We start from the raw sequence: 26,550 nt of genomic DNA on the forward strand, positions 1-26,550 counted from the left end.
ATCTAAGGGCACTGAGTGAAATAGCTTTGTGTGATGTGCGAAAGGGTTGGGTGCGGAAAAAGGAGGGCAGATTAAGCGGGAGTTAAGGACAACAGAGTGAAAAAACATGGAGTCAAAGAAAGCTATACAAAAAGGGGAAAAGGGAATATTGAGATTCGTGCTATTGTGAGTGCATGTGTTTGTGTGAGAGACAGCTAGAGAAAAGAATGGGTATTTAACAGACAAAGACGAAACACAAACAGGCATGGGAGACAATAAAAGTAGAGATGCAGTCCATTTTCTTCCAAGGGAGGAAAAATATGCATTTCAAAAAGATAATTTTCTGCTGCATCAACTGCGTGATGGAATGTATGGGAGGAAACCTTTTATATTATCTGTTGGCCTAAGGTGAACCCAGCGTTGCTTTTTTTTATTGCTTCTCTGTGATGTTTACATTGTTATGCCTGAGGCAAATCTCATGTGGTATATAGGGCTCGGTTAGACATTTATATTTTTCAATCCAGGGATCAATTTGGTATTTCTATTTCTACTACTCTTTCTAGTACTGAGGGGTATAAATACTTTTTTTCTTATTTTTAAAAAAAGCCCCAACTCTTATCACAAGCACAAACACTTGAACTTGATCAAATGTAGTCGTACAAAATTGGCAAATTTATAGCTGGAATGGAAGCTTTATCTGATCCAGATATAAACTGTTCAGAAATGAATAAACTGCCTCGTCCAAACAGTGCAAGTGCTTCAGAATGACCTCTTCTGAAAGCGCCCAGTGAGCCGCCTTTGTTAGCCAGCTGGACAGACAAAACACAGTAATTGGTCTTTTCTGTGTTGTACCCCAATTTCACTCAGTCCTCAGTGGCCTACCGGGGCCTTCTCTTTCTCCACGGCCCATTTCCTGTCTCATTTCATATCTTTTAAGAAGTCCATATGAGCCGAAACAAAAACAGGGTGAGCATTACGCTACGTCGGTAATAAGTGTAAACCCTCAGAACGGCCCCTTTCTTTGGCCTATTTCCTGGACTGAGTAAGGAAAATAAAGAAGGAAAAAAAACCCACCAGGGCTCGAACATGTAAAGTTTACCCTGCAGTGAATATATTTATAATGATCCTAGACAGAAAATCAAGCCTATAAGGAATGGAGAGGAAGATGTAGGGCCTGCATACAACAAACTTGGCTGAATCGACTTATCGCCTCATTTTCTGAAGAATGAGAAAATCATGCAGTTAAGGTAGTTAATTTATTCCTTGTCTTCATTGAGTGAGGGAGTGGAGCGAGGAGGGGAGTAAAGGAGCGGGGTGGCATTGATTGTATGTATTTATCTCCCGCTGGTCAGCAGTCTGGCTTGTTGCTGTGCACTGGAGGTCATTCTCCACATTGAAATCCCCATTGATCTCCTCTTTAGAGCCTCCTGAGACACCCAGAGCTCCATTATGAGAGTGATCACGCTCTGAAGCGTGCACCAATAAACACATATGCACACTCATGAATAGAGAAACACAAACTCATAGCGTAAGTACATTAGCACCGGGGCATGCACATCATTATGCACGCATAAACACACTCTTACACACATTTTTTACAACAGGGCCTCTCTTCTCACACGCACACTGATCGGTAGAAACCAAGTTTAACACCGCCTCTCTCTATAATTCCTTGTACTGCGCCTCCTAACTGCGTGTAAGAGCATGCATTAATTCAGACATCATTTAATAAGACACGCAGCCAGACTGCCTTGACCACTCCATAGAAAGGTGCTGAAAGGCAATTACACTGGGCAAATAGCCCTTCAGGCTCCAGGGGCCTAAGCCCTTCCATCCAGAGGAAGGATTGAGGGGAGGAGGGGAAGGTGGACTCTAACCTCTCACCAGAGAGTCATTCTAGGTTACACAGTATTCCTAGACCTTTGAGAAGGACACAGCAATACAGTTGAGCTGAATGAGTCATGAACTCTGTAACCTGGGTTAGTAAGAGTCAGACACTGTACAGCTTAGATAAATAGACGTATCTATCAAATTCTTTTTTTTTTTTTTAAACCAAACTCATCTTTAACCTTCTGAACCCAATGACCTACCAACAGGTTTAAAAAGTTTTTTTTTGCCCAAATTACACAATTTATCATAGCCAGAAACTCTCCAACAGTCCGTAACAAATCATCTGTGACCAATGCTTTTTTTGAAAGTCGTGAGAATATTTTAGTGAAACTTTGGCTGAACTGCAGGCTGTTTACACGGAGCAGTAGAATGAGGCCACAGAGAGTACAATGTGACAGGAGCAAAAAAAAAACCCGTGAAACTGCTTGGGGTTTAGAGGGTTAACCTGCATTTAACCTGATTTCCTGATTCATATATGACCCTGCCAGTGTAAAGGACCTGTTCACCCAGATAACTCATATTTTTTTACCTACCCCTAGTGGTAAGTAATGAAGACAAATGGAGTTATGTTTGTGGTGCTCAAAGGATTTGAAAGCTTTTTAAGCAAAAATAATTGATTTTTTTTTTTGGCCACTTGGCAGCAAAGCAAGCTGTAAACACAACATTGACACATTATCACCTTATGAAATTACTGTGGCAAATGTGTCAGCAAACAGCTGCCTGTTTATACATTGAGCAGAGGAATTAAAGTTCAGTATTAAGTCTCATTTTAGCTCTGTTCTGGGCTCTACAAGGCCCTCAGGGAAATATTTGACTTTTAGAAGCTACATGTCCTCTATGTTCACCAGCTAGTCAATAACCTTGTCTGTATGCCACCTGCACAGCACCGAACAGCAGGCAGTCAGTTTATCAAAGCTTTTTTGTTTGTTAAAAACAGCTGACACTATCATTATTTTATTGGTAATATGTAAATAACTACATTTTTAAAGGCTTTGTTCTCTGTGAATGGTAACAACCAAAGATAAACCTGTGACAGCAGCCCCATATGAATTGGTTGACAATAAAACAAACAAAAAAATAACTTAAAAGACAGCTCGAAGTGTCTTCAGATCGTCACCATAAGTGGATGTCCTGTATGAAAGCGATATCAGTTCCTCCTCCCTCCAGACACTCCTGGCTCCATTCTCAAGGAAAGCATTACGATTTGTTAAGCCGCTGGGGAAACTAAAGAGAAGGCTGGCAAGTGGTACAGTAAAAGGCAAGAGGCATTTACAGTGCAGTATGTGAGGCTCAGCATAACATCATTAGAGATATTGCTCTAAAGGTGCAGATCAAGGTAGCCTTTATGACGCCTTTTTGAATCAGTCTTTCGTTGACTAAAGCAGGAACATTTGCAACTCTGCTGACATCTTCAATTTAATTGACACTAACATATCCAGGACCAGGTCTAAAAAAAGTATTCTCAAGTTTTTTTTGTTTGTTCTTCTGAAAACATGCAGATACCATGGGTGGGGTGGTGAGGGAACAGTCATAATTGAGAACCGTGTCAGCACAGATGGTGATTTTCTTTTTCTTCCTTTCTAAGTCATTTAGCAGAATTAATTATTAGAAGAAGATTACTGACTGTAAGTATTCCTTATGTCACAACAAAAAAAGCATTTATCATTATGAATATTAAAATGAATGAATATTAAAAGCATTAGAAAATATGCCAAGGTATGCCATGTGAAGATTAAAAAAACAAACTCACATCACAGCCTGTTCAATAAATTTAATGGAGAAAAGTGCTCAAACCTGCTCCTTTTTTCTTATTATTACACATGGTACCAAGTCAGGAATGAAAAGACATTAAAGGAGCAGTGTGCAGGATTTAGGGGGCTCTATTGGCAGAAATGGAATGAATTATTCATAATTATGTTTTCATTAGTGTATAATCACATGAAAGTAAGAATTTTTGTGTTTTCATTAGCTTGAAATGAGCCCTGGGACGCACCAGGCTTCCCATCGACTGTAATGTAAACCCATCTGAGGCAGTATAGTACGCCTTGGGTACAATATTTGTAGCGCAGAGCTCTGCTGGGGGATGGGTTAACGAGACCCCTGACTTTGACCCACGAGACTGTTTTTTTGTGGCCTGTGTGAAACCAAGAGTCAATACTATTACTCGGAGTCAACCCGCCTAACTGTGTCCAGTAGTTAACTGAGGAAGTCATCGTTTTCCTTAAACAAGTGGTTTTATTGCCAAAAGTTAACCGCTTCCTATGAACATGCAGGTTTATTTTGAAAAGCAACTATGCATGTTACTAGTGGGAAGTGACGCACCCTCCCAGATATGAACCGAAATCAAAGCAAAGGGGTTCTGTGTGCATCGTATTACATACTGAGGGCCATGACAAAAGGTTGTTTGTTTGAGTTGGGATGAGAACATATTGGCCACTAAGTCATAGTTGCTTAAGGTGTGGCCTGTGGGCCAATGTTGGCTCACAGAATGAGTTTGGCCCCCGAATGTGACGTGGAATGCTTTTATTCTAATTTAATCTTAAGCTGTCAATTTTGATGCTTTTACTTTCTTAAATTAAATCTGCTTTTGCTTCAGACTTTGCACCCTTACAAGCATCTGTCCAGTTAGGAATGGCTACTTGTAGAATGCTACTGGTAATGCTTTGCTAGTAGCTAAAGTTAGCGCTAACGATGGCCAACTTGCAAGTGCGTTTTGTCCGTGCGGCCCTCAATCATATGGTGGCTCCCTAGGTTGGCACTCTGTCATCAACACTTTGAGCACGCCTGCACAAAATCCCACCCACTGGTTCTTAGAATGCCAGGAGGAGAAGGAAGAGACGGAGAAAAAATAGGAATTTGGTTGAAAATGGGACCTACCATTGTTGCCGAAGTCCAGCGAATATTTGACCACATGGTAGTTATTCCACACGTACAGCAGGTTGTCCCTTGGGTTGTAATCCACTGCAGCGATGTACTGGTAGGAGTTAGGGAACGGTATGTTAACCGTCATCTCCTTGCTTTTATCGGTGTTGTACATGTAGTCGATTTTGTTTCCCGTCCCTTCATTGTCGTCATCTTCATAGACGGTTTTGACAACGTACAGGACTCCGCAGATCATAAAAGCGTTGGATGCAGAGCGTTTGTCGTAGCTGGTGTCCCAGGAGCCTTCAATGCGCAGGGTGTAGGGGTTGAGCTGGCTCACCACGATGCGCCCATTGTTCTGCTCTGTTGCATAGATCACCCACAGGCCATTCTCGTCTACTGCGAGGTCAATGTCCGACTTGCCCCCCCAGCGGTATGGCGAGGTGTCGTGGTAGTTGGCGTTGGCAATAATGGCCTCACCACTCTTGATGCGAGTGCGCAGGTCAAACTTTACAATGTTGCGGGTGCGCTCCTTGTTGAAGAACAGAGCACCGTCATAGACAACAAAACCAGTCCCATCCACACGATGTGGGAGTTTATAGGTGGTGGTGGGACGGCCTGCGATAAAGTCCTCCTTTGACGAGTACTCTGTCAGCGTGTCCGTGCGGTACGGCGTCCAGGGCATGTAGTAGATCTTGTCTGAGGCCTGCAGCGGGTCTTTGCACCATGCGCCGGACTGGTGATCTGACTCAAAGAGATGCTCACTTTGGTATACTCCTCGCAGAATGCCAGGGCAGAGAAATACTAAGGAGTAAAAATGACAAAAATCTCACATTAGATACATTTTTATGCAGTCGCTGTAAAATGTCAACTATTCTCTCTAGATTTTCTGAGTGCCTGTGCAATGTTTGCCTCTTTTCATAAATGTTAAATTGTGTTGTAACTCAACCTTAACCACCAGTGAGTGACGATGACACGATAGGCTTACTGTGTTGTGATTTGAATGTTGTATAGTCACTGTCATTCTTAAGAACAGCAACAGCATGCCTCCCATTCAACAGATAATACCATGCTCTCAGCTAAGAGAAAAAGAGAAAATGGCACATTTTGTTCTACCCCCCCCCTCCCCCCTCCCCCTTCTTTACTGTCAATTCCCACTTCTCCCTCCCTGCCCGGCTCCTCATTAGTCTCATAGCTCTTTCTTCCTTTCCCTCCCTTTCTATCTCTGTCAGGAACAACCAACTGTAGAGCCGAATGCGTCTTTTATCGCCTGCTGTTTCTGCAATTGTTACAATAATTCATTTCCCACTCTGTGCTTGGTATTCCCATCCATGAATACTGGGGTCATGTTTTATGAGTGATGTGGGAGACGTAGTAAATTCTGGGAAGCCAGTGCGACCGGAGTCATAGGGACCTTTGTAATTTAACTGGAATGTTGTCACATACACATGCACACACACACATAGCAGATACACACACAAACGGGGCCAGATGTGCATTGTGCTTTTCCCATTCTTCCCAATAACAATTTCAGATCCCATGCAAAGGGCCGTGGATATTGATTGAATTTTCATTGGCTATTCAAAGCACTGGCACAATTTCCATATCATGGCGAAGCATTTGAAATATTAAATGTCAGTGTAATTCTCTGTTCATTGGCTCCTCATAAAAAACGTGCTCGACCCATGGAGCGTTTGTTAAGTGACATTCTGCGCGATACCATGAAATAATATGGGCCTAGAGTGTCTCTAATGAGAACCAGTGTTTCTAAATTGCCTCTATATGCCGAGATCAAGCTGTCTTAAAATAGCAGCAGTGACTTTGAAAGAGATGTCAGTCTGCCATGAGGTACAAAACGCTTCAGGCGCTGGCATCAAAATGTGACACCCAACCCCAGATTCTTAGCATGTGTGAATGTGGGCGTGCTTGTTTCACAGGCTTACCTTTTTGTTCCACTTCTGCACGAGCCATAGGCAAAAGATTTGGAGAAAAAAACAAAGAGAGGGAGGGAAAAAGAAAGAAAGAAAGAAAGGAGAGACAAGAGACAAAAATAGATTAATGATGCAATAATAAGGAAATCATGATAATACAATCTCAGATCTTCATAATCATTCTCATATTTCATCCTAACCTTGTGAGAGTGCCAGGATGCTCTCCATGTGTGATTGGTAATAACATTACGTAAGCGTCTGAGGAGACTGCACTGCAACGGGGAAGCTATCTGACAGTAATGCATCTTGCATATGTCACACGCACACACACACATATGGGGGAACAGACACACGTGCCATGCGGACACACACAGAGAGGGAGAGGGATACTGACGACAAACACACACAAGAGCGTGACACGACAGAGAAAAACACACAGATACACGCTGGCGGTCCTATCCCTAGTGCAGAACAAAATACAGCAATGCAAAACGACCTGAGATAATGAGCTCTTTAATATATGCTAATAGCAACAGAGCAATGAAAACCAGAAAATTGATTTGATTACTGGGATCACATTTCAGTGGACCAGCCAAAACTGCCACATTAAAATGCTTTCTGATGCACAGTGGGTGAGCTGACGCTTTGTGTATGTCACCTACTCTGTGTGACTCTGTGTATGAGTGCGCAATCATCTGTGTGTGGAGGTGGGAGCACACTGAATGCACTGGTTTGCTTCAAACCCCAACACCAATTCCCTGTCTATTATATTCAAAGCGCTATCCTCAGAGCTTTCGACGGAGGGTGGCTTGTGCCGCCCCGCGATGAAATGTGCACACTTGCTCGAAGCCTCTTAAACATATGAATTCCATTCCACCTTGCTCCCAGGGGGACAGAGTGGAATGTGAACATGGCAGAAACCTAATCCAGCAGGCAGTGCCCTTGTGTCTTTCAAGACCGTTAGAGACCTGCTGAATGGAACTGGTCCCAGGAGAGGAGAGGAGAGGAGAGGAGAGGAGAGGAGAGGAGGGAATGAGAGGCATTTGGAAGGACTTCCGGATGCCACTTGTTTATATATAGCACAAGTGCACTACATATTGCACAGTACATGCATAAATTCTTTAACACATTAAAGCCAAAACTCATCACCAACCATAGGACATACACAAGCATATGTGACACATAGAAACATGCACACATACACAAATACACACACACAAGCAACCATTAAATCCTAGGCTCATGAAAAATGCATGGTAACTGGTGCGGCTTAGCACAACTCCCGATAAATAAGCAATCTCTGGGAGGAGATCGTGTTAAACCTAAAACAAGTGTGTGTGTGTGTGTGTGTGTGTGTGTGTGTGTGTGTGTGTGTGTGTGTGTGTGTGTGCTGTGACTAGTGAAGATATAAAATGGTTCACCACAAGGAAGCAGTTCCCTCGGAAAGAAAGCAGATAGTGTGTCCGTGCAGAGCAGAGGGTGTGTGTGCGATAGAACGACAGATATTGATGTACCAAAAGCGCACACACACTTTTAAACAATACAAAGAGACACATTGTGGTTGAGACGAGGGGGATTAATGACAACAAGGACTTCACATCACCTGAGTCTCTTATACAACCTCCCAGACACAAAGGAAAACACGTAGTTTCCAGGTTCAAGGTTGCCATAGACTAATAGATTTCAAATGAAAAAGGGTGGCAGCAACAAGTACACCAAATGGCAAACAAAATGTCAAACAAATGTCATTCAATTTGTATCCCGTCTTGTTGTTTCATTAGATTAGCGGACGCCTCCGCTGGTGACCTCATTGCAAGTTTTTTTTTTCTTTTCTTTTTTTTTTCCGAGGCATCACTAGTTTTAATCTCAATGACAAGGTTAAGAAAATGAAAGTTTTTCACAGATCGCAATCATTCATCTTTCAGTCCACAGGATTAGAAAGAGTGAATATAAGTCGGTGAGATGTTTATTGAGAGGTTTTCTGAAGGTTAGCTCAAGTATGCAAAAGATGAGAGGTCTTTTGTGCTGCTAATTCAGCGGCAAGAGTGAGGAGAAAAAACATGGACTAAGGCAATTTGCCGCAGAATGTCTTTGTTTCCAGCAAGACGTCAACAAGAGAGCATCGTCTCAATCTTTTCCTCCGTGTTATTCATAATTTAATTCTGCAGAGGTGTGGCAAGTTTTTATCTATCCAGTATCTTTGACTGATCATTTGCAGAACCATTTAGATTGCACTGTTGAATAGTTAGTTCTCCAGCTACAAAACAAACCCCATTTTGCTCATTTATTCCTAAAAAGGCTTTGAATGAATATTAGGAAAAAATAGCAGAACAATAACACTAACAGAAATGCTCTGTTGTGACAATGTGTTGCCTGTCTAGTTTCATATTCATTAAAAATCATCTAAATATTCATTAATACTGTGTTAGTATCTTCTCAATTTTTTAACTTTCTTTAATCACATGAACAGGGCTGTACTTTGGATGCCTTCTCTCTTTGTCGTTTTTTTCCCTCTCTCTTTTCCGTTTTTATTTCTCATGCTCACACAGAAGCAGTGTGAACCTGACTGGTGCGGTGTAAAGATAATTAGCATTTTTATTGAAAGTATATGGTTTATTAAGGAGGTATTCGTCTAGGAGGAGAGACTGTGTGCTCATCAGTGTGTGCTCCTGCAGACGAGTGGCGACAGCAGCCTAACCACGACTATCTCTGATCTCCAATCAGCTCAGCCGGCTACAGCCCAAGGTCATTTATGGACACACAGTTTTCTCCTTCTTCTCTCGCCATTTTTCTGTTCGTTTTCTCCGTCCTCTCATCCTCACCTACTGCCATTCTCTCTTGTCATTTCAAGCTGTGCCTTTCTCCTAGTTCATTCTCTGTTACGTCCTGCGTATTTCCAGCACCCCCCAACCCTGTCCACCTCTCACACTGTGTCTTTTATCAGTTAATTCATTCTTTCTGTTCCCCGTCTGCTGGCCTCGTCTAACCCATTTCTCTCTATCTCTGTTTCAGTTGTCGCTCTCGCTCCCTTGCACCCTCGCTCTCTCTCCCCTTCTGTCTCTTTGGTTTCTTTCCATCTTCCATCGCTCTCTCTGGGAAGCACAAAATCGCCTGCATATGTGTACACACAAACACACACTCACACATACAGTGTACTGTACATGCACATACAGGGACATACACTCACAATCGGGCTGTTACGATTCTTGTATCCAAACCAAACGGTGACCGTATGGGGTCGCAATCCGGTCCATCAGAATACACAGTATATAGGCTGGTGCATGTATTAGTACTTAAGTTGACAAGCACAAGTTCTGCCTGGAAACTTTTGCCGTATGGTATTTGCAATATGTGCCGAGGTTAGTAACAAGCAGATTGGCGTGCAAGCCAGTCACACTATAGTAAGTGCAAATGAAACACCAGAGCTGGGAAAGCCAACTGCTTGCTCCTGATCAGCTACAGCAGCAATGGTGCTTCACTGTGGTAGGGTAAGAGGCATCTAATATGCTGAAGCCCATTCAGCGGCATCACTTAGGGCACTTTCACAATCCAAGTCCGTTTGGTTAGTCCGAATCAGAGTGATATTGATACTTTTAGATCGTTTTGTATCTAGTCTGGTTTGCTTTCACAGAGCATAAATGTAAGTGGACAAAATAGAATAAAAAAAGATTTGCAGAGGGGCGTGTATGAGGGCAGAAGGCTTGAAATATACTTGCAGAATTATTTCTTATTGGTTGGAAAGTTGGTGGTGAAAAATGTAAACATGTTGGAGCTGAACACACCATGAGTACCTTTTGATTATACCGGCTGTAATCCTGCTTTGGTGTTCCGACCAAATACATTTGAAAAGAAATGCTCAGAACGGGTGGACAATGTGTTGATCCATTATTTCCAACGTGCTTCAATCATACACCTGTATAATCAGAGAAGGTGAGCCTTGATGCACTTCTACCACGATCTGCCTTGACCACGGAGGTAAATATTACATTATTTTGAGCAACACGTTGATAATTCTGCAATGAGAAATTAGCTTTAGCTCAGTGGTAACCTATAGAGCAGGGATGGGTAACTTCAATGCTGGAGGGGGCCATAATTTTTCATCAACACTACCAGAGGGCCACATATAGGGCCGTGCACTTAACCAGATATGATGAAACTGCAATTTTAGATATGTTTACAGTGCAGTAACTTAACATACTTCATGCTCAAATGCATGTATAACAGTATAAATAGGAATACAAAAGGTTTGAAGCAAATAAAAAATAACCACTTACTGGGATTTCTTTTTTTTTTCAGTGCAAGAACAGCAAACCAACATTAATTGCAAGAAGTAATTTTGTGCATTTTTACACTGCACTTTTAAGATTTCATGCTCAAATGCATGTAGTTGTACTGAGAGCCACTTCAAGTGAGGGTGCGAGCCGGATGCGGCCCCCGGGCCTCCAGTTGCCCATCCCTGCTGTAGAGCGAAACAGAAGAACACAAATTTAATCTTTATGCTATGATGGGACCTCACGATTTGATTAGGAGCCCAAAATCTGCTGCGTTTTGGTTAATTTCCTTTAATTGGGTCAGATTCCGTTCACAGTGCAATCGAACGGCGCTAGGATTAGTTTGGAAATGGAATGAGAACCCCTCGCGCAAGTGGTCTTTGATCGGTTGTTTTGGTCCCCACCAGAATACAATTCACATTCACAACAATTGAAACGGACTTAACTTTGGGTTGTGAAAGTGCCCTTAGATGTGCTGATCAGGATGATACATTTCTAGGTGATTTATGAGCCAAGGTGGAACTACTGGAAACATCCCTTGTAATTCTGTTCTGCATTTTCGTTTTTTTGGCATAAGAAGTTTTGCATAGCCAGACATAGTGCTGTAGAGAAAGGTCTGTCTGCACCCATTGTCATTCTGGGATAAAACGCCCCCACTTGATGGACCGAATAGATAATGAAGAAAGTGAAAGTGGAGGGGAATGCCGTATGAGATAGGCAGCTAGTGGTAGCCTTTTCCCAATAGTGTACATCCAGTGAAGAATAAAATATGCTTTTTCAGTTTTACAGCCTGTTGTGAGATGTCGCCTTTTGGGAAAGTGTTCTCACAGGATAATACAGTGTTTTTAGTGTTTGTAAGTTTGGAGTGTTTGAAATGTTCCTTATTGTTAGTTTTGCAAAGGAGGTTCAGCTTTGTTACTGTTTTCTCTTAGCAGGAATACAGAAAAACTACTGGCCTGATTTTCATGAAACTTGGTGGAAGCGTGTAGTATATGGCCAAGAAATAGCAATTAAATATTAGTGGATCCAAATCACGGGGCGGATACATTAACTACTTTATTTCTTTCATCAACATTGTGAGAAACGGGAGCTGTGTTTATGTAGTAAAATAATTCTTGAAAAAAACTACTTTCCTGATCATATTTTTTGGCTTCAATGATCTGTTTCCTTTTCACTCATAATGAAACATACCAATGAGTTGTTTGGACACTCTGAGTAATAAAATCTTCTTTGTGGAGTCCATGTTGTTTTTACATTATGACTTAAGGCTCCTGAACACACCGATGTCTGAAGATAGGCTTCCGAACTGGAAACGGGACCATCCCAGGAGCATGTGAATACGCCTTTGGCTTTGGTGGAAGTCTGCATTTTCCGAGTGCTATTCACTTTTTATAATGAGTTAGCGTTGGGCAAAACGGTCCCCAACAATATAATTTGGTTTGTGACGCTTTCACTATTGTATGTTTAAAATAAATGAAAAGAAACGTATCATTATTATCCATTTGTGTTTCTTTCCATCCAAACTTGCACCAAACTTTGTCTCCTAAACTGGGGTATAAACCAAACCGTGACTTCTGTGCACCATAACTCCCCCAAAACACACACACACACACACACACACACACAGGGACAGAAACCTGGCTATGAGCAATTGTTTCCTTGACAACACACACACATATCCTCACACACACACGCACGGCTCTTCTCATGTTATCATGATGAAGTTATTCCAAGGGTCCAATCTGACAGAAGTCTTTAATTGGACAGACAAGAAGGTGATTTTATCTTTTAATTAGCTCTCCTACTGAGCCACGTCTATTGTCTAAAATAGACTGCATGGGTATTGCATAACATATCGCTGGCTTTTCTGATTAATACACTAAATGTGGTAGTAGGCTAATTGCTTCATAACGACAGTTGGAGAGCCAGGGTCTGCTGCATGAAGATGAGGAAATGGATAGACATAATCCCAAGTGGCCCTTTTTTTTTTTTTTTTAACGAATGACTGTGAATGAAACAGTATAAAATCATTATATATCTTTTTCTGCAGCAATGGCATATTTGTAGCGATTAAATGTATCCAAGTGTGAGAGCTGCCTGGAAGAAGTACTCTGTACAGTAGTGCGCTAATGTATGGATATTTATAGTCCGCCTGCAGTGCAATGAGCAAGTATACACAGGTGGCTAATTAGTGCCAAAGCTAGCTGGCTAGTTTGGCACACGACTGCCACACACTCATACCACAGAGAGCCAAAGAGAGAAAGCGAGAGAGCACTTGATTTTAGCTTTGGAAAAAAGCCAAAAACCTGCAGTGCAGGGAGGAGAGATGAAGAGCTGTGAAGGTAGAGCGAGCCAAAAAATCCTCAAGAAAAAAAAAAAATAGGCGAGATGGAGGGGCAAATTTTCCCAGAAAACTGAACCGTACATAATTTAACTACTTGTTTTACAACCCACTTTGAGATTTGTTTACAATATCTATGTAGTGGGAAACATAACAGTTGTACTTCAACATCAGTGTTAATCTACAATATGAAGCGGTGTCTCTTTGGAGCTCGGCTCATTTTCTTCCCGTGCAATCAGTTTGTGATTAGCATCGCTCTGCCTCAGAGGTGATCGCCCGGGGTCAGGTGTTTACACTCAACAATCAGCACTACCAGTGCACTTAATGTCGAGGGACGCCTACTTGAGTTATGGATGTCCCCTTGATGTTACAGCCATCTGAGTGCACTAACCCTGCCTTCGAATGGAAATATGATGATTTGTTAAAGTTGTTGAGTGTTTTCGGAATGCGACACTTTGAGTACACTCTCATATATTTCAGAAAACAAGCCTCCTTTATTGATCCGTCTTGATTTATGGCAACATTTTGGAGATATATCACCGCTTAATGTCTTGCTAAAATGTATCTTTCACAACAACGCAGCTGACAGAATTGATTTGCTGTGTCAAGCACGCCAGCCTGATCGTAGACGGCTGGATCGCCGGCCTGAATGTCGGGGAGCAAAAGTATCTTGTTCTAAGGTTCAGGCATTATTAGGGCCCTACAAAGGAAATTGATTCCATAAATATTTTAAGGATGTGATATGAGAGCTCAGTGAAGGGTCTTGCCTTGTAAAGTTTCAGGTATTCTCAGAAAAAACACTGTAAAGTGTGGAGTCATGGTATCCAAGCTTCACCTTTATACATCATATTTTTCTCTGCATCGTTGTGCAACCTTTCTCATGGCTAAACACACCCACAGGAGCCAGGTAGTGTATCACAGCGCTACCTGATCCAGCCTGAACACTTAGTCAGTACACGAAAACTGCTAATGTACTGTCAAAGGCTCTCTCTATCTATCTATCTCTCTCTCCTTCTCTCCAGTGCTCCATCTCTCTCTTTCTCTCTCTCTCTCTCTCTCTCTCTCTCTCTCTCTCTCTCTGTCTCTCTCTCTCTCTGTCTCTTTCTCTCTCTCTCTCTGTCCCTCCTTCTGTTAGCTGAGCTCTCTAATGACTTTGGTTTCAGATGCTGTCTATTTTTGCGGGGGGAAACGTTACCCTGACGGACCCATTGTTTATCAGATCGGCATGCAACTCATCTGCCTTTTGCACTCGGTTCTTCCAAAGCTACTGTTCTTCTTCCCAGCGATTAATCTAGGAAATACAGGGTGCTGTATTTTCAGACGTGCAGTTAGAACAAAAGATAAAGACAGAACATGCAGACAAGTTTCCAATGAATGGATGAGACAAGAGTGAAAACACACACTGACACACACCCTAGGTTTGATGCTTGAGATGTGTGTGGCGTGCGGGTGTGTGCACGCGCACTCGGTGGGGCATTAAGCAGGTATCAGGTTGTGTTTCCATCTGCTCCAGAGAGGGCTCTGATAGTCCTATTATTTAATCTGCTGGTCATTCTAGACGCCAGGCAAGAGCCGTTTAGCTAGACATAATTGAATGCTTCAGTGTGGGAGATCACCTTGGCCGTCTATATGGACCATGGTGCCAAGGCTGCACACTCAGACCATGTTAGACTCAAAATAAGTATGTGGGATTTCTGCTGCACTAAAAGTTCAAAAGCTAAAGTTCAAATCATTTGTTACACACATTTGTTATTGTAGGAAGAGAGAGGAGAAAATAATTGGACTCCAAAGTTTCCCTAACACACAAAAAACAAGTTCTGCTTAATAGCAAGCTTATTTTCTTTGTTTTTTTAAAATGAACTGACAATAACTTGAACCAAGGCAGCTTACTCTTAACAAGACTTCACTTCAGATTTCTTCAAAACAAGAGAGGCTCGGGCCACTTTTCAACCTTTTTTGTGAAAAAAGTACAGACCAGATTGAATGTTTTTCTTGTCGTTGTAAATAAATCTTGACTGTATTTTAATAGGGGTGCAATGATACATCGCTCTGTATCGATATATCGATTCAATTATTATATATCATTGGTGCAAACAAAGTGAAACATTGTTGTATCGTCATCTTTAAGATATTCCTTCTACTTCCTTGTTATTAAAATAGGTTGATTTTCACTTAAATGTGTGGAAGAATTGAGCAAAATTTGTGAGTTGATATAAATGTAGCCGATTGTGTTGAATGGGTATATAATATTGTCTCATATCGATTGTTGGTCCCTGAATTGAATTGAATTATATACATTGCCCAAATAATTAATGTCATATTGTGATAAAACTTATGATTGAAACACTCATAAGTTTTAATTTATTTTAACTCCTTCACCTCTTCACCTCTACTACTACTTCAACTCTATATGTCTTTGTATGACTGCCACGGAAGTTTTGAACAAAAATCAATAACATATACAGGACTTCATGTGTACAAAAATAGACACATTTTAATTTCACAACTCCCACGCTGCATCTTGTACTAACTTTCTGTGAGCTTTATAAAGGACACCATGTACAATGTAAAATGGAGAAGTATGACATATTCTGTTCAACATGCTATATTAATTAACAAAAACTGTGTATTTTCATCTGAAAATTATGTTTGCAATCTGCAACTTCAGTGCAGTGTATCTATGATTGGATTTAGAGAGTTGCGTGTATGTATCTTCCACATCAGTTAGTGCATGTATTCTATAATGCATTTAGTAATGTGTCCTCTCATGTAGCATTTTAAATGTTTTATAATTTTAGCATAATCCTTTTTATTGTTGTTTTTTTTTTCAAACAGAGTTTTCACTTGTTTGGCTGACTTCTAAGGTAAGGTTTTCCACCACCGAAATCAAATAAAAATAACTTCCATGTGAACAAAGTAATCTGAATCCATCTTGTGATTGAAAAGTAGAGAGAGGGAGCATCGGGGGAATCGCTCGAGAGTTAGCTTTTTAATAAAACAGACACAGAACTTGCATCTTAGCTTTGCCTTTGGACAAACCCTCTAAGCTGGAATGTATTGTGAAATAAACATCAAGGACAAATAGATGTCTTTAATCCACTAAGATTCCACCCTCAACCCTTATGCATTTATTATACAATGAGCTGTAGCCTAGATTTTGGGGGGAAAGCTGTGCTGATAAAAAAAGAAAGATAAAAAGTTTCACAGTTGTTGGCATATTTAGCGACCATGTCCCACGGAGGTTTCACTCCAGTGAATACGACCTCCCAGTCTGTTATCACGTGGTCAAAGGTCACATCACCATCTGCCATCACTGGAGCCTATCCTCCTCTCTCATCCTTCCTCCCTTGGAGTTTCCCAGTGAGCAGTGTCATCACAGTTTCCCATATAAACTGACCGTGGCACTCAAACTAAATATGTTCCTTTTGGAGTAAACTGCATGTTGTTTTTGATAAATCAGCATGAAGACCTTTTAAAAAAAGGCAAAGGCTTTTTGCAAACTTTAGAAAACAGAAAAAAATTGATCAAGATCTGAAAATGAGATTGTTTTAATCACCATATTCCATTGAACATATCGAACAGAGAGATGTCTTCTCCTAAATATAAAGGGACTAGACGGCAGTTGGCCTGTGGTGCTCAAACCACCAAAAGTATGACTTTGAAAAACTCAACAGCAATGTCTATTTTCAGAAATCATGACGAGGGTTGCACAAGTAATCTAAATCCAAATTACAGTTTCGATCGCAGAAGGCAAAAAATGTGTTTCCGATAAAACTGGTCAACATACTATTCTGAAAAGTGTTGCAGTGCTGTGTGTCCTGGCCTTGTAGTGTATTGTATTCTATAGACAAAAGTTGGCATGTTTATTTGGTACAGACCTTACAAAAAAATCACTGCATGATCATTTTTAATACATTTTTACTGAAAATGAGAAAAACACAAATGATCATTATCTCCCATATTGTGAATCAAATAGCAATTGCAATAATAATCAAAATGATGGCAATTCAATATTTTTTCAAAATAGTCCCTAATCATGACCAGGTTACTCAAGACCTATATATAGAGAGACATTGCTGTTGAATTTTCTGAAATGTATTTTGTATTTTGGAATCAAAGTACCATATATTGCCAATATACTCAAGAGAAGCCCGACACCTCTACGATCAATATCTCCAAGACTCTGCAACTCATACCAAAAATATCTCTACAGGTAAGAGGAAATTTATGTATGTTTGATTTTGTGTTGACAGTGTCTGAAATACTGACCGTCTTTAAAATGACAAGTCCACAATATGTGAATGGATGTTGTTACTAAATCCACTGTGCATTCAAACAAATGACTAGTAGTCCTTCTAATAAAGAGATAAAATCCTTTTGAATAAAGGATACTTACTGTATGGGACACACTCGTATTGGACTTCCAAGTATTTGTATGTGCCAGGACAGGGGTCGGGGAAGACATCTGGTCCAGCCACCACTGCACACTGGGTGCGGTTGTTGCATCTACATGGGGAAGAGGAAGATGATGTTAGTTGAACACTTCCAGATGCTCGGGTATATAAATACATATGCTTACAGACACCCACTGACAGATGCGCATAATATGTCTTTTGTAGTCCAAAGCACTATTGAGAGAGAGGATTCTGACACATTGAACAATACATTGAGATGCATTATATCCTCACATAAAATTCACTACATTCACCCTGACACTCAAGAGTCATCTATGTTTAAGGACCCTTTAGACTGACGAGAGAGCCGACAATATGTCCTTACTGGTTTACCTGGAGAGGACATTACACTAATGGAATCATTGAGTTCCCTCATACACAAGGTGGTACACAATGGCTACTGAAGAGCTGTTGCTCAAGGACACTTCTAGTGTGCAGCAGTGAACACAATAACCTATGGCTTTAAGAGTAACTTGCCCCAGACTCCAGATAATTAATTTTAATTATCAGGGGGGGCCTCTCCTCTGACACACAAAAAGTAAGTATTTCTCACTCTTATTAACACAGGCTATGTAAGGCAGCACACTATGTATATTTACTCTGTGCTTACAGGTGAGGGTCTGCATGCATGTTACGTGTGTGCAGCTATAAAAAAGCATACATGACATTTATGTATAATTAAACATGCCAAGGCCAGTCTTCACAGCCAAATATGATTTGTTGGGGGATGGTTGGAGCAATATATTACCATGCTAGACACGTGTAATAACATCAATGCTACCTCACACTGAAGTGCTACTTTATCTCAATGATGCTTCCTGGTTTAAATAAATTATTGAAATAGTGTGAATGATGAATTATGTGCGAAACTAGGGACAAAAATGCATGAGGAGAAACAGCCTATTTTAAGAAGGCACATGAGCCATTTCTCTTCTCATCTGAATATTTTCTTTCAATTAGTACAACTGTCTCTCCCTCTTTCCCTCTCTGTGCACCTGTCAAACAGGCGACATTTACATTAAAAACATCCAGATTCTCCCATTGAGATATTTTTAATGAGCATGCCAAACCCCTCAAGTCTCTTTTCTTACAGTATTATTCAACAATTTGCATAATGAAATATGCATGAGAGCTAATTTAATTTTTGGTTCAATATTCACTTATAACACTGAGAACCAATGTAGTCTACACACCCACTATCTGTGACGTATACATCGGTGTCTGTTGCTGACCTGTGCGTCCGTGGTCAAGTGAGGGGTTATTGAAGTTTAAAAGGTTTAAAACTCTGTGTTGCGCTGTCTGTCATATTCTAATAACAATACCCGCCAGTCTTCTCTCCTCTCTCCCTCCCTTCTTTTTTCTCGCCTCTGTGCTTTTTAATTTCTTGCCCCGGTGCCTTCATCATCGGTCACCTGTCATCAGTGCAAGTTGTGGACTGGGGGGGACACAAACTGACACGCCACCACAACTTTACTCACAACACCGACCAGTGGATACGAGTTGCTGGCCAACAGTGGTGAATCAGAGTGCAAAACCCTTATTTAATGACCACACAAAAAACGCCCAGTAGTTATGATTAGAGCAAGTGATTAGAGCTACATGTTTCTCTGAAAACTTCTTCAAGAAAAGTGCTGCTGTGGGCGTAGGTGTAGGATTAATTATTTCCAGATACAAAATGTATAAGGAGACAAAAAAGAGGCTCGCACTACAAAGCACAGTTCAACATATGCAGGGTTTGTTGTTATCTGGCTTCTCTAAGCTTAACAACCACGCTAAGCTGTCACACGACGCTGGTTGTCCAACAAAGATTTTCCCAGTCTAATCATGAGCCCTTCAAATAAGTAGGGGTCGTGTTTGCAGCTTCTGACCAATCAGCATACTTTAACAACAAAGAGCCAACTATAATAGAGTAATACAAATCTTTGAAACACATCATCCAGGCTAAACACAACACAGTTTAAGCTGCTAAATGCAGGAAGTACAACCAGCACATTGCCTGTGTCATAGACTATGTGACTTTATGACTTGTACTTGTACATATTAAAGCGGTAAGAAGTCTTACATATTTTATCTTTTTATATTTGTCTTCTGCAACCCATGCATTTGCAGATAGGATTGGGAGACTGAAAGATGCTACATCATCACTAGCGCTAGGTAGCTAGCTTGGTTAGCAAGGGACAACAGTCATTTTTAAATTACCAAAATGTTAAAAGTTAACCTTGATGAAGTGAACTAGCACAAGGAAAAGGTAAGTTCTAAGATGAAGCACACAGTGCACTACTAACCTTTCAATCATAAGTTAGCCATGACCAAAAGCAAACCCTGCTTCATCTTTTATTTCACTCTAGATGAGACCATATTTTAGAAAAAGAACACCATGCTGTATTGAAAAAGACTTGTAAGTAACAATTATGCTCATTATGAGATTTTTTATTGAGGAAATACATCAAGTGTGTCATATAGTGTCATACTGCTATTGACATGCATTCAAACTGTTTGTTTTTTTTTTGCAACCAGTGTAGTCGACCCCTGATGGCAATTAGGAAGAATGCATGTTTAAGGCACTTCCACATTGGCTTCACTGTTCCGGCCCGCTTGGTTGTCACTCTAAAAACCCAGAGTTTAACCTGACTTTACCTTGCCAACCTCAAATCCTGCTTCCTATTACAAGCCTCTGAACACTGTTAACTCCAAGAAAGGTTTCTTGCTGGGCTTAAAAAATATTGCTTCCCGAAGAAAAAAGGGGAGAAATATCCAACATACAAAAAGGGATGCGAGTGAACTGGGCAGTGAAACCACATGACATCAGAAAGTCATTGCACAAAGCCAACAGAATGCATATATAAGTGAAATACAATACATGAAAAAAGCCGTGGTGCAGGGAACAGGCAGAGAAGAAAAAAGGAAAGAGTAAAATGTGTACAAAGAGAGTAAAAGGAAGAAAATTTAGGTTTTGCACTCACTGTGGGTATATATGTGTGTGTTTATTTTTTACTTTATTCTCCTGCAAAAAAGGTTTACTTCTCTGGGACTTTCACAGCTGAGTCATAAAGCACTGAAGGTTATTGACTGGTATTTTAAATGGAGGGTATAGAGCAAAGATTTGACATAATCTCTAGCGCGTTCTATCTCTGCTATCACTCCCTCTTTCTCTGTCTATTTTTGTCTGCACTACCTTTCCTTTTCTTCACCCCACACTCTCTAAGCCAAGATAATAAAGCAATTTCTTTCTCAGCCTTTGTCTTCATCCTTCCCGCCAAGGAATTATTCCTCTCCGTTCCTCCTTCTTTGTCTCTCATTCTGACTGTCTGTTTTTTTTTTCCCTGTCCGTTTATCTGTCTTAAACCCACTTAGCTGCAGTTTCCGAAGTCACACCCAGATATATGTGGTAGGCCTCTTATTGCTTGCTTCTTTCTCTCTCTCAGTCCGTCCTCTCTCCCTCCTTAATATCTTTCTCATTCCTGCCTCCCTCAGGGCGTCTTCTCCAGCCTCCCTCTGTTTCTCCCTCGATCCCTCCATCCTTCGTAAAGCCTCTGCTGACGTCACCATTCTGTCTGAGCCAGTAGTCTGAGTCGGATCAAAAAAAGACTCCCTTATGTCCCCAGTACCTCCATCTCCTCTCTCTCTCTTACTCTCATTCCCGCTCTGCCAATGTGTTTATCCAGCAGCCTAACAAAACATAAAGACATCAGCAAAAATTCACAATTCACTTCGGCTCTGTATCGTGACCCATGATGAACGTAGATGTAGAACATGCACATACCTCACTCTCGCACACAAGCACACCTTTGCAACCTTTTTTTCATTCTTTCAAAAATTGAAATAGCTCTATATTTTTTCCTGTGTGTTTTTCTTGGTGTTGGCAGAAAAGCTCCTTTTTTTAATTAGCATGACCACATCAAAACAAGGCAGTGGCCTGGATACCGCCTTGCCTGCTGGCTTTCTTCCCCGCAACGTGCAACATGCACACAAACACACAAACAAACTATTCACTAACAAAGCCGAGCTGTGGCAGGCAGAGGAAGAGAAAGCTGCGATGCTGCAGTGGGTGCTGCTGTTGTTATTGTCTCTGATGTTTTTCACTTTGTTTGGCAGACCTCCCTTCACTCCGTCTCTGTCTCTATCCCTCATATAAACATTACTGACTGACTGATGATTTGATGAGGCTGACGCTGGCTGATGAAGTGTGTGTGTGTGGGGGTATGTGTGGGTATGTGTGTGCATATGTACGAGCACATGCGTGTGTCTGCGAGCAGATGTAAGACGGAATAAATATTTGCGAGCATGTGTGTGCGTCCGGCTGAATGTGTGTATGTGCTTGAGTGCAGATGTGTTGAAGAACTATATAATTACAGAGCAAGTGAGAGCTGGGAACTAATCCTCATGAGTTGAAAGAGGTGTCTGAGAGTGAGTGATGCACAAAGCTTCGGCACAGTCCTCAGGAATCAACATTCGAATACAGTCAAACCTCTTTCCGCAACACTGTCTGAGTCATCTACAACACTGTGAACATGCTTAACACATACACACGTTCTAAGATGCTATCTGCACATCCTACATACACATTCAATATACTGTGCTGCCAGAACATTCTGAAATCATACCAACATTTCAGAACAAAGTATGACCATTATACACAAAACATTACATATACAAACATTCCAGAATGCTGGCAGTCACCCAGTAACATACAGACAAACATTCTAGAAGACTGGCAGTCATTCAATATAGTAACATACAGACAAACATTCTAGAAGATTGGCAGTCATTCAATATATTAATATACAGACAAAGATTCTAAAAGATTGGCAGTCATTCAATATACTAATATACAGACAAACATATCAGTCACCCAGTATGTCAACATATAGACAAGCATTCTAGAACACTGGCAGTCACCCAGTACGGAAGCCCTGAACCGCAAGTGAAGAAAAATTTTTTTGAGATGTTATCTCGTTATTTCGAGATAGTATCTCGTAATAACGAGATAAAATCTCGTTATTTCGAGATAGTATCTCGTAATAACGAGATAAAATCTCGTTATTTCGAGATAACACACTTATGTAAAAAAAAAAAAAAAAAAAAAATGTTTTTAATTTTTTACTGTCAGATATTATCTCGTTATTTCGAGATACTAAGTCGTTATTTCGAGATACTATCTCGTTATTTCGAGATACTATCTCGTTATTTCGAGATACTAAGTCGTTATTTCGAGATAACACACCTATGTAAAAAAAAAAAAAAAAAAAATATTTTTTACTGTCAGATATAATCTCGTTATTTCGAGATACTAAGTCGTTATTTCGAGATACTAAGTCGTTATTTCGAGATACTATCTCGTTATTTCGAGATACTAAGTCGTTATTTCGAGATAACACTTAGGCCTATGCTGTCTCAGTGAACGGACCGGGCTGTCCAGTCCCGGCTTCCTCGTGAGGAGATCCACCGCCTCGTCACGCTCGTGTCACAACACATCCAGAGGGCAACCCGCTGCAATTTTGCCCTCAGCCCGGAGGTGCAGCTCCTGGCCGCGCTGCGTTTTTACGCAGTGGGGAGCTTCCTGGAGGTGGTGGGGGACGGCACCGGCCTCAGCAAGGCACCGGTTTCACGGAGTGTGGCAGCCGTGACACCGATCCTCCTGCGCCATGCCCGGAGACACATCAGGATGCCCACCACGCGGGACGAGTTCCGCCAGTGGGGTATATATGCGTTAATGGCTTGATTACTGCTCGGATACACCTGTTAGCTGTGATCACACACACACACACACACACACACACACACACACGCACACGTAGCCTTATTGCACAGGTGTGTGGGGTGACTTAAGCGCTGATAAAGTGGTGGGTGATCGATTTGCCTGGCATCGATTGATTTATATTTCAGCACCACGGCGGTGGACAGCTCCCACTAAGAGCTTCTTAAGAAGCTTCTTTGGCGGGATCTTAAGAAGGCAGTTAAGAACGCATCTGGGAAACACCCCTATCTTAGCGCTCCTTCTAAGCCGAACCCTTCTTAAAAGCCTTCTTAAGTCCTTAAGAACGAGCGAATCTGGGAAACGCGAATTAATTCGAGATCTTGAGAAAACAAAACAATAGTGTAGTCCAGACGCGTAGCCAGTAACCCAGTAATGTATTTGTAACCCGGCCCGTATGGGATGAGCCTCTCCACACCCTGGGACTCTGCGTTGTGTTGTTTATGATGATGGAGGGCGGAGGAGGGACCAGTCGGACACGGGTGGTCGTTATATTGCGGCTCGGACCGCGTCGTGCTTTATTTCTCACAACGGCTGGCAGCTCAACCTTAAACAGTACCAGTAAACACTGGCGTGAGACAACAGAAAGATTAAAGGCTTGTGTTGTGTCCTTACTGGTTTCCACACTAACTGGTTGCCGGAGATCTGCGCAGTTTCTGTTGCGCGTGAGCTGTCCGTGGCACTGAAACAACAACCGCCCTTAATGTGATAATTTTCTGTCTGATGCAGGTCTATGTTATGCTGTACGTTAACACTTTATCGAGCCTACTGATTGGGTTCATCTGTAGTCGGCACTTTGTGCAATAAAATGATTTATTGTGCCGTGCGATAGAGCCGATACGCATGTTTTGTCTTTACTGTTGTATTGTGTACAGCCTTTATAAAACTCTGTTGGGAGAGCTTGTGTTAGAGGCAGTGTTTTGCTGTCATTTCCTTTGTAATGCATAATGTTGCAAAGTAAAATAGTCACTATTTTTCCAGTTTGTCTATATTTGTCATTTTTATAGTTCTACATTTTTACGAGTCCTTTTTCTGGGAAAAGATGGCCCATCCACTTTTGTACTGGCCCACCCGAAATATTATTTCTGCCTTCGCCACCGGGTGTCTCCATGAATACCAGATGATGACTGAGAGATGCAGATCAGCAGGATTGCGGGTCACTAGAAACTTTGTGTGTGTAGTGCAATCCGTTTTGGACCCAGAGGGAATACTACCAGTGGCGAAGGCAGAAATAATATTTCACACAAGCTCTCCCAACAGAGCTCTATAAAGGCTGCACACAATACAACAGGAAAGACAAAACATGCGTATCGGCTCTATCGCACGGCACAATAAATCATTTTATTGCACAAAGTGCCGACTACAGATGAACCCAATCAGTAGGCTCGATAAAGTGTTAACGTATAGCATAACGTAGACCTGCATCAGACAGAAAATTATCACATTAAGGGCGGTTGTTGTTTCAGTACCACGGACAGCTCACGCGTAACAGAAACTGCGCAGATCTCCGGCAACCAGTTACTGTGGAAATCAGTAAGGACACAACACAAGCCTTTAATCTTTCTGTTGTCTCACGCCAGTGTTTACTGGTACTGTTTAAGGTTGAGCTGCCAGCCGTTGTGAGAAATAAAGCACGACGCGGTCCGAGCCGCAATATAACGACCACCCGTGTCCGACTGGTCCCTCCTCCGCCCTCCATCATCATAAACAACACAACGCAGAGTCCCAGGGTGTGGAGAGGCTCATCCCATACGGGCCGGGTTACAAATACATTACTGGGTTACTGGCTACGCGTCTGGACTACACTATTGTTTTGTTTTCTCAAGATCTCGAATTAATTCGCGTTTCCCAGATTCGCTCGTTCTTAAGGACTTAAGAAGGCTTTTAAGAAGGGTTCGGCTTAGAAGGAGCGCTAAGATAGGGGTGTTTCCCAGATGCGTTCTTAACTGCCTTCTTAAGATCCCGCCAAAGAAGCTTCTTAAGAAGCTCTTAGTGGGAGCTGTCCACCGCCGTGGTGCTGAAATATAAATCAATCGATGCCAGGCAAATCGATCACCCACCACTTTATCAGCGCTTAAGTCACCCCACACACCTGTGCAATAAGGCTACGTGTGCGTGTGTGTGTGTGTGTGTGTGTGTGTGTGTGTGTGTGTGATCACAGCTAACAGGTGTATCCGAGCAGTAATCAAGCCATTAACGCATATATACCCCACTGGCGGAACTCGTCCCGCGTGGTGGGCATCCTGATGTGTCTCCGGGCATGGCGCAGGAGGATCGGTGTCACGGCTGCCACACTCCGTGAAACCGGTGCCTTGCTGAGGCCGGTGCCGTCCCCCACCACCTCCAGGAAGCTCCCCACTGCGTAAAAACGCAGCGCGGCCAGGAGCTGCACCTCCGGGCTGAGGGCAAAATTGCAGCGGGTTGCCCTCTGGATGTGTTGTGACACGAGCGTGACGAGGCGGTGGATCTCCTCACGAGGAAGCCGGGACTGGACAGCCCGGTCCGTTCACTGAGACAGCATAGGCCTAAGTGTTATCTCGAAATAACGACTTAGTATCTCGAAATAACGAGATAGTATCTCGAAATAACGACTTAGTATCTCGAAATAACGAGATAGTATCTCGAAATAACGACTTAGTATCTCGAAATAACGAGATTATATCTGACAGTAAAAAATATATATATTTTTTTTTTTTTTACATAGGTGTGTTATCTCGAAATAACGACTTAGTATCTCGAAATAACGAGATAGTATCTCGAAATAACGACTTAGTATCTCGAAATAACGAGATAATATCTGACAGTAAAAAATTAAAAAAATTTTTTTTTTTTTTTTTTTTTTACATAAGTGTGTTATCTCGAAATAACGAGATTTTATCTCGTTATTACGAGATACTATCTCGAAATAACGAGATTTTATCTCGTTATTACGAGATACTATCTCGAAATAACGAGATAACATCTCAAAAAATTTTTTCTTCACTTGCGGTTCAGGGCTTCCGTAACCCAGTATCTCAACATATAGAAAAATATTCTAGAACACTAGCAGTCACCCAGTATCTCAACA

The 26,550-nt window shown here is 41.6% G+C and overlaps 1 protein-coding gene across 1 annotated transcript in view; it reads right to left on the minus strand.

Annotated features, from left to right (window-relative positions):
- The window catches only part of adgrl3.1 (adhesion G protein-coupled receptor L3.1), a 140,219-nt gene that overhangs the window by 60,908 nt on the left and 52,761 nt on the right, over positions 1-26,550 (minus strand). The window contains exons 5-6 of the mRNA XM_059338568.1: positions 17,671-17,780; positions 4,747-5,535 (exon numbers count right to left, since the gene is read on the minus strand). Of these exons, the coding sequence (XP_059194551.1) occupies positions 4,747-5,535; positions 17,671-17,780 (899 nt within the window). The remainder of the gene's footprint in view (positions 1-4,746; positions 5,536-17,670; positions 17,781-26,550) is intronic.

The sequence above is a fragment of the Centropristis striata genome, chromosome 1, assembly GCF_030273125.1.
Source record: "Centropristis striata isolate RG_2023a ecotype Rhode Island chromosome 1, C.striata_1.0, whole genome shotgun sequence".
Classification (NCBI taxonomy): domain Eukaryota; kingdom Metazoa; phylum Chordata; class Actinopteri; order Perciformes; family Serranidae; genus Centropristis; species Centropristis striata.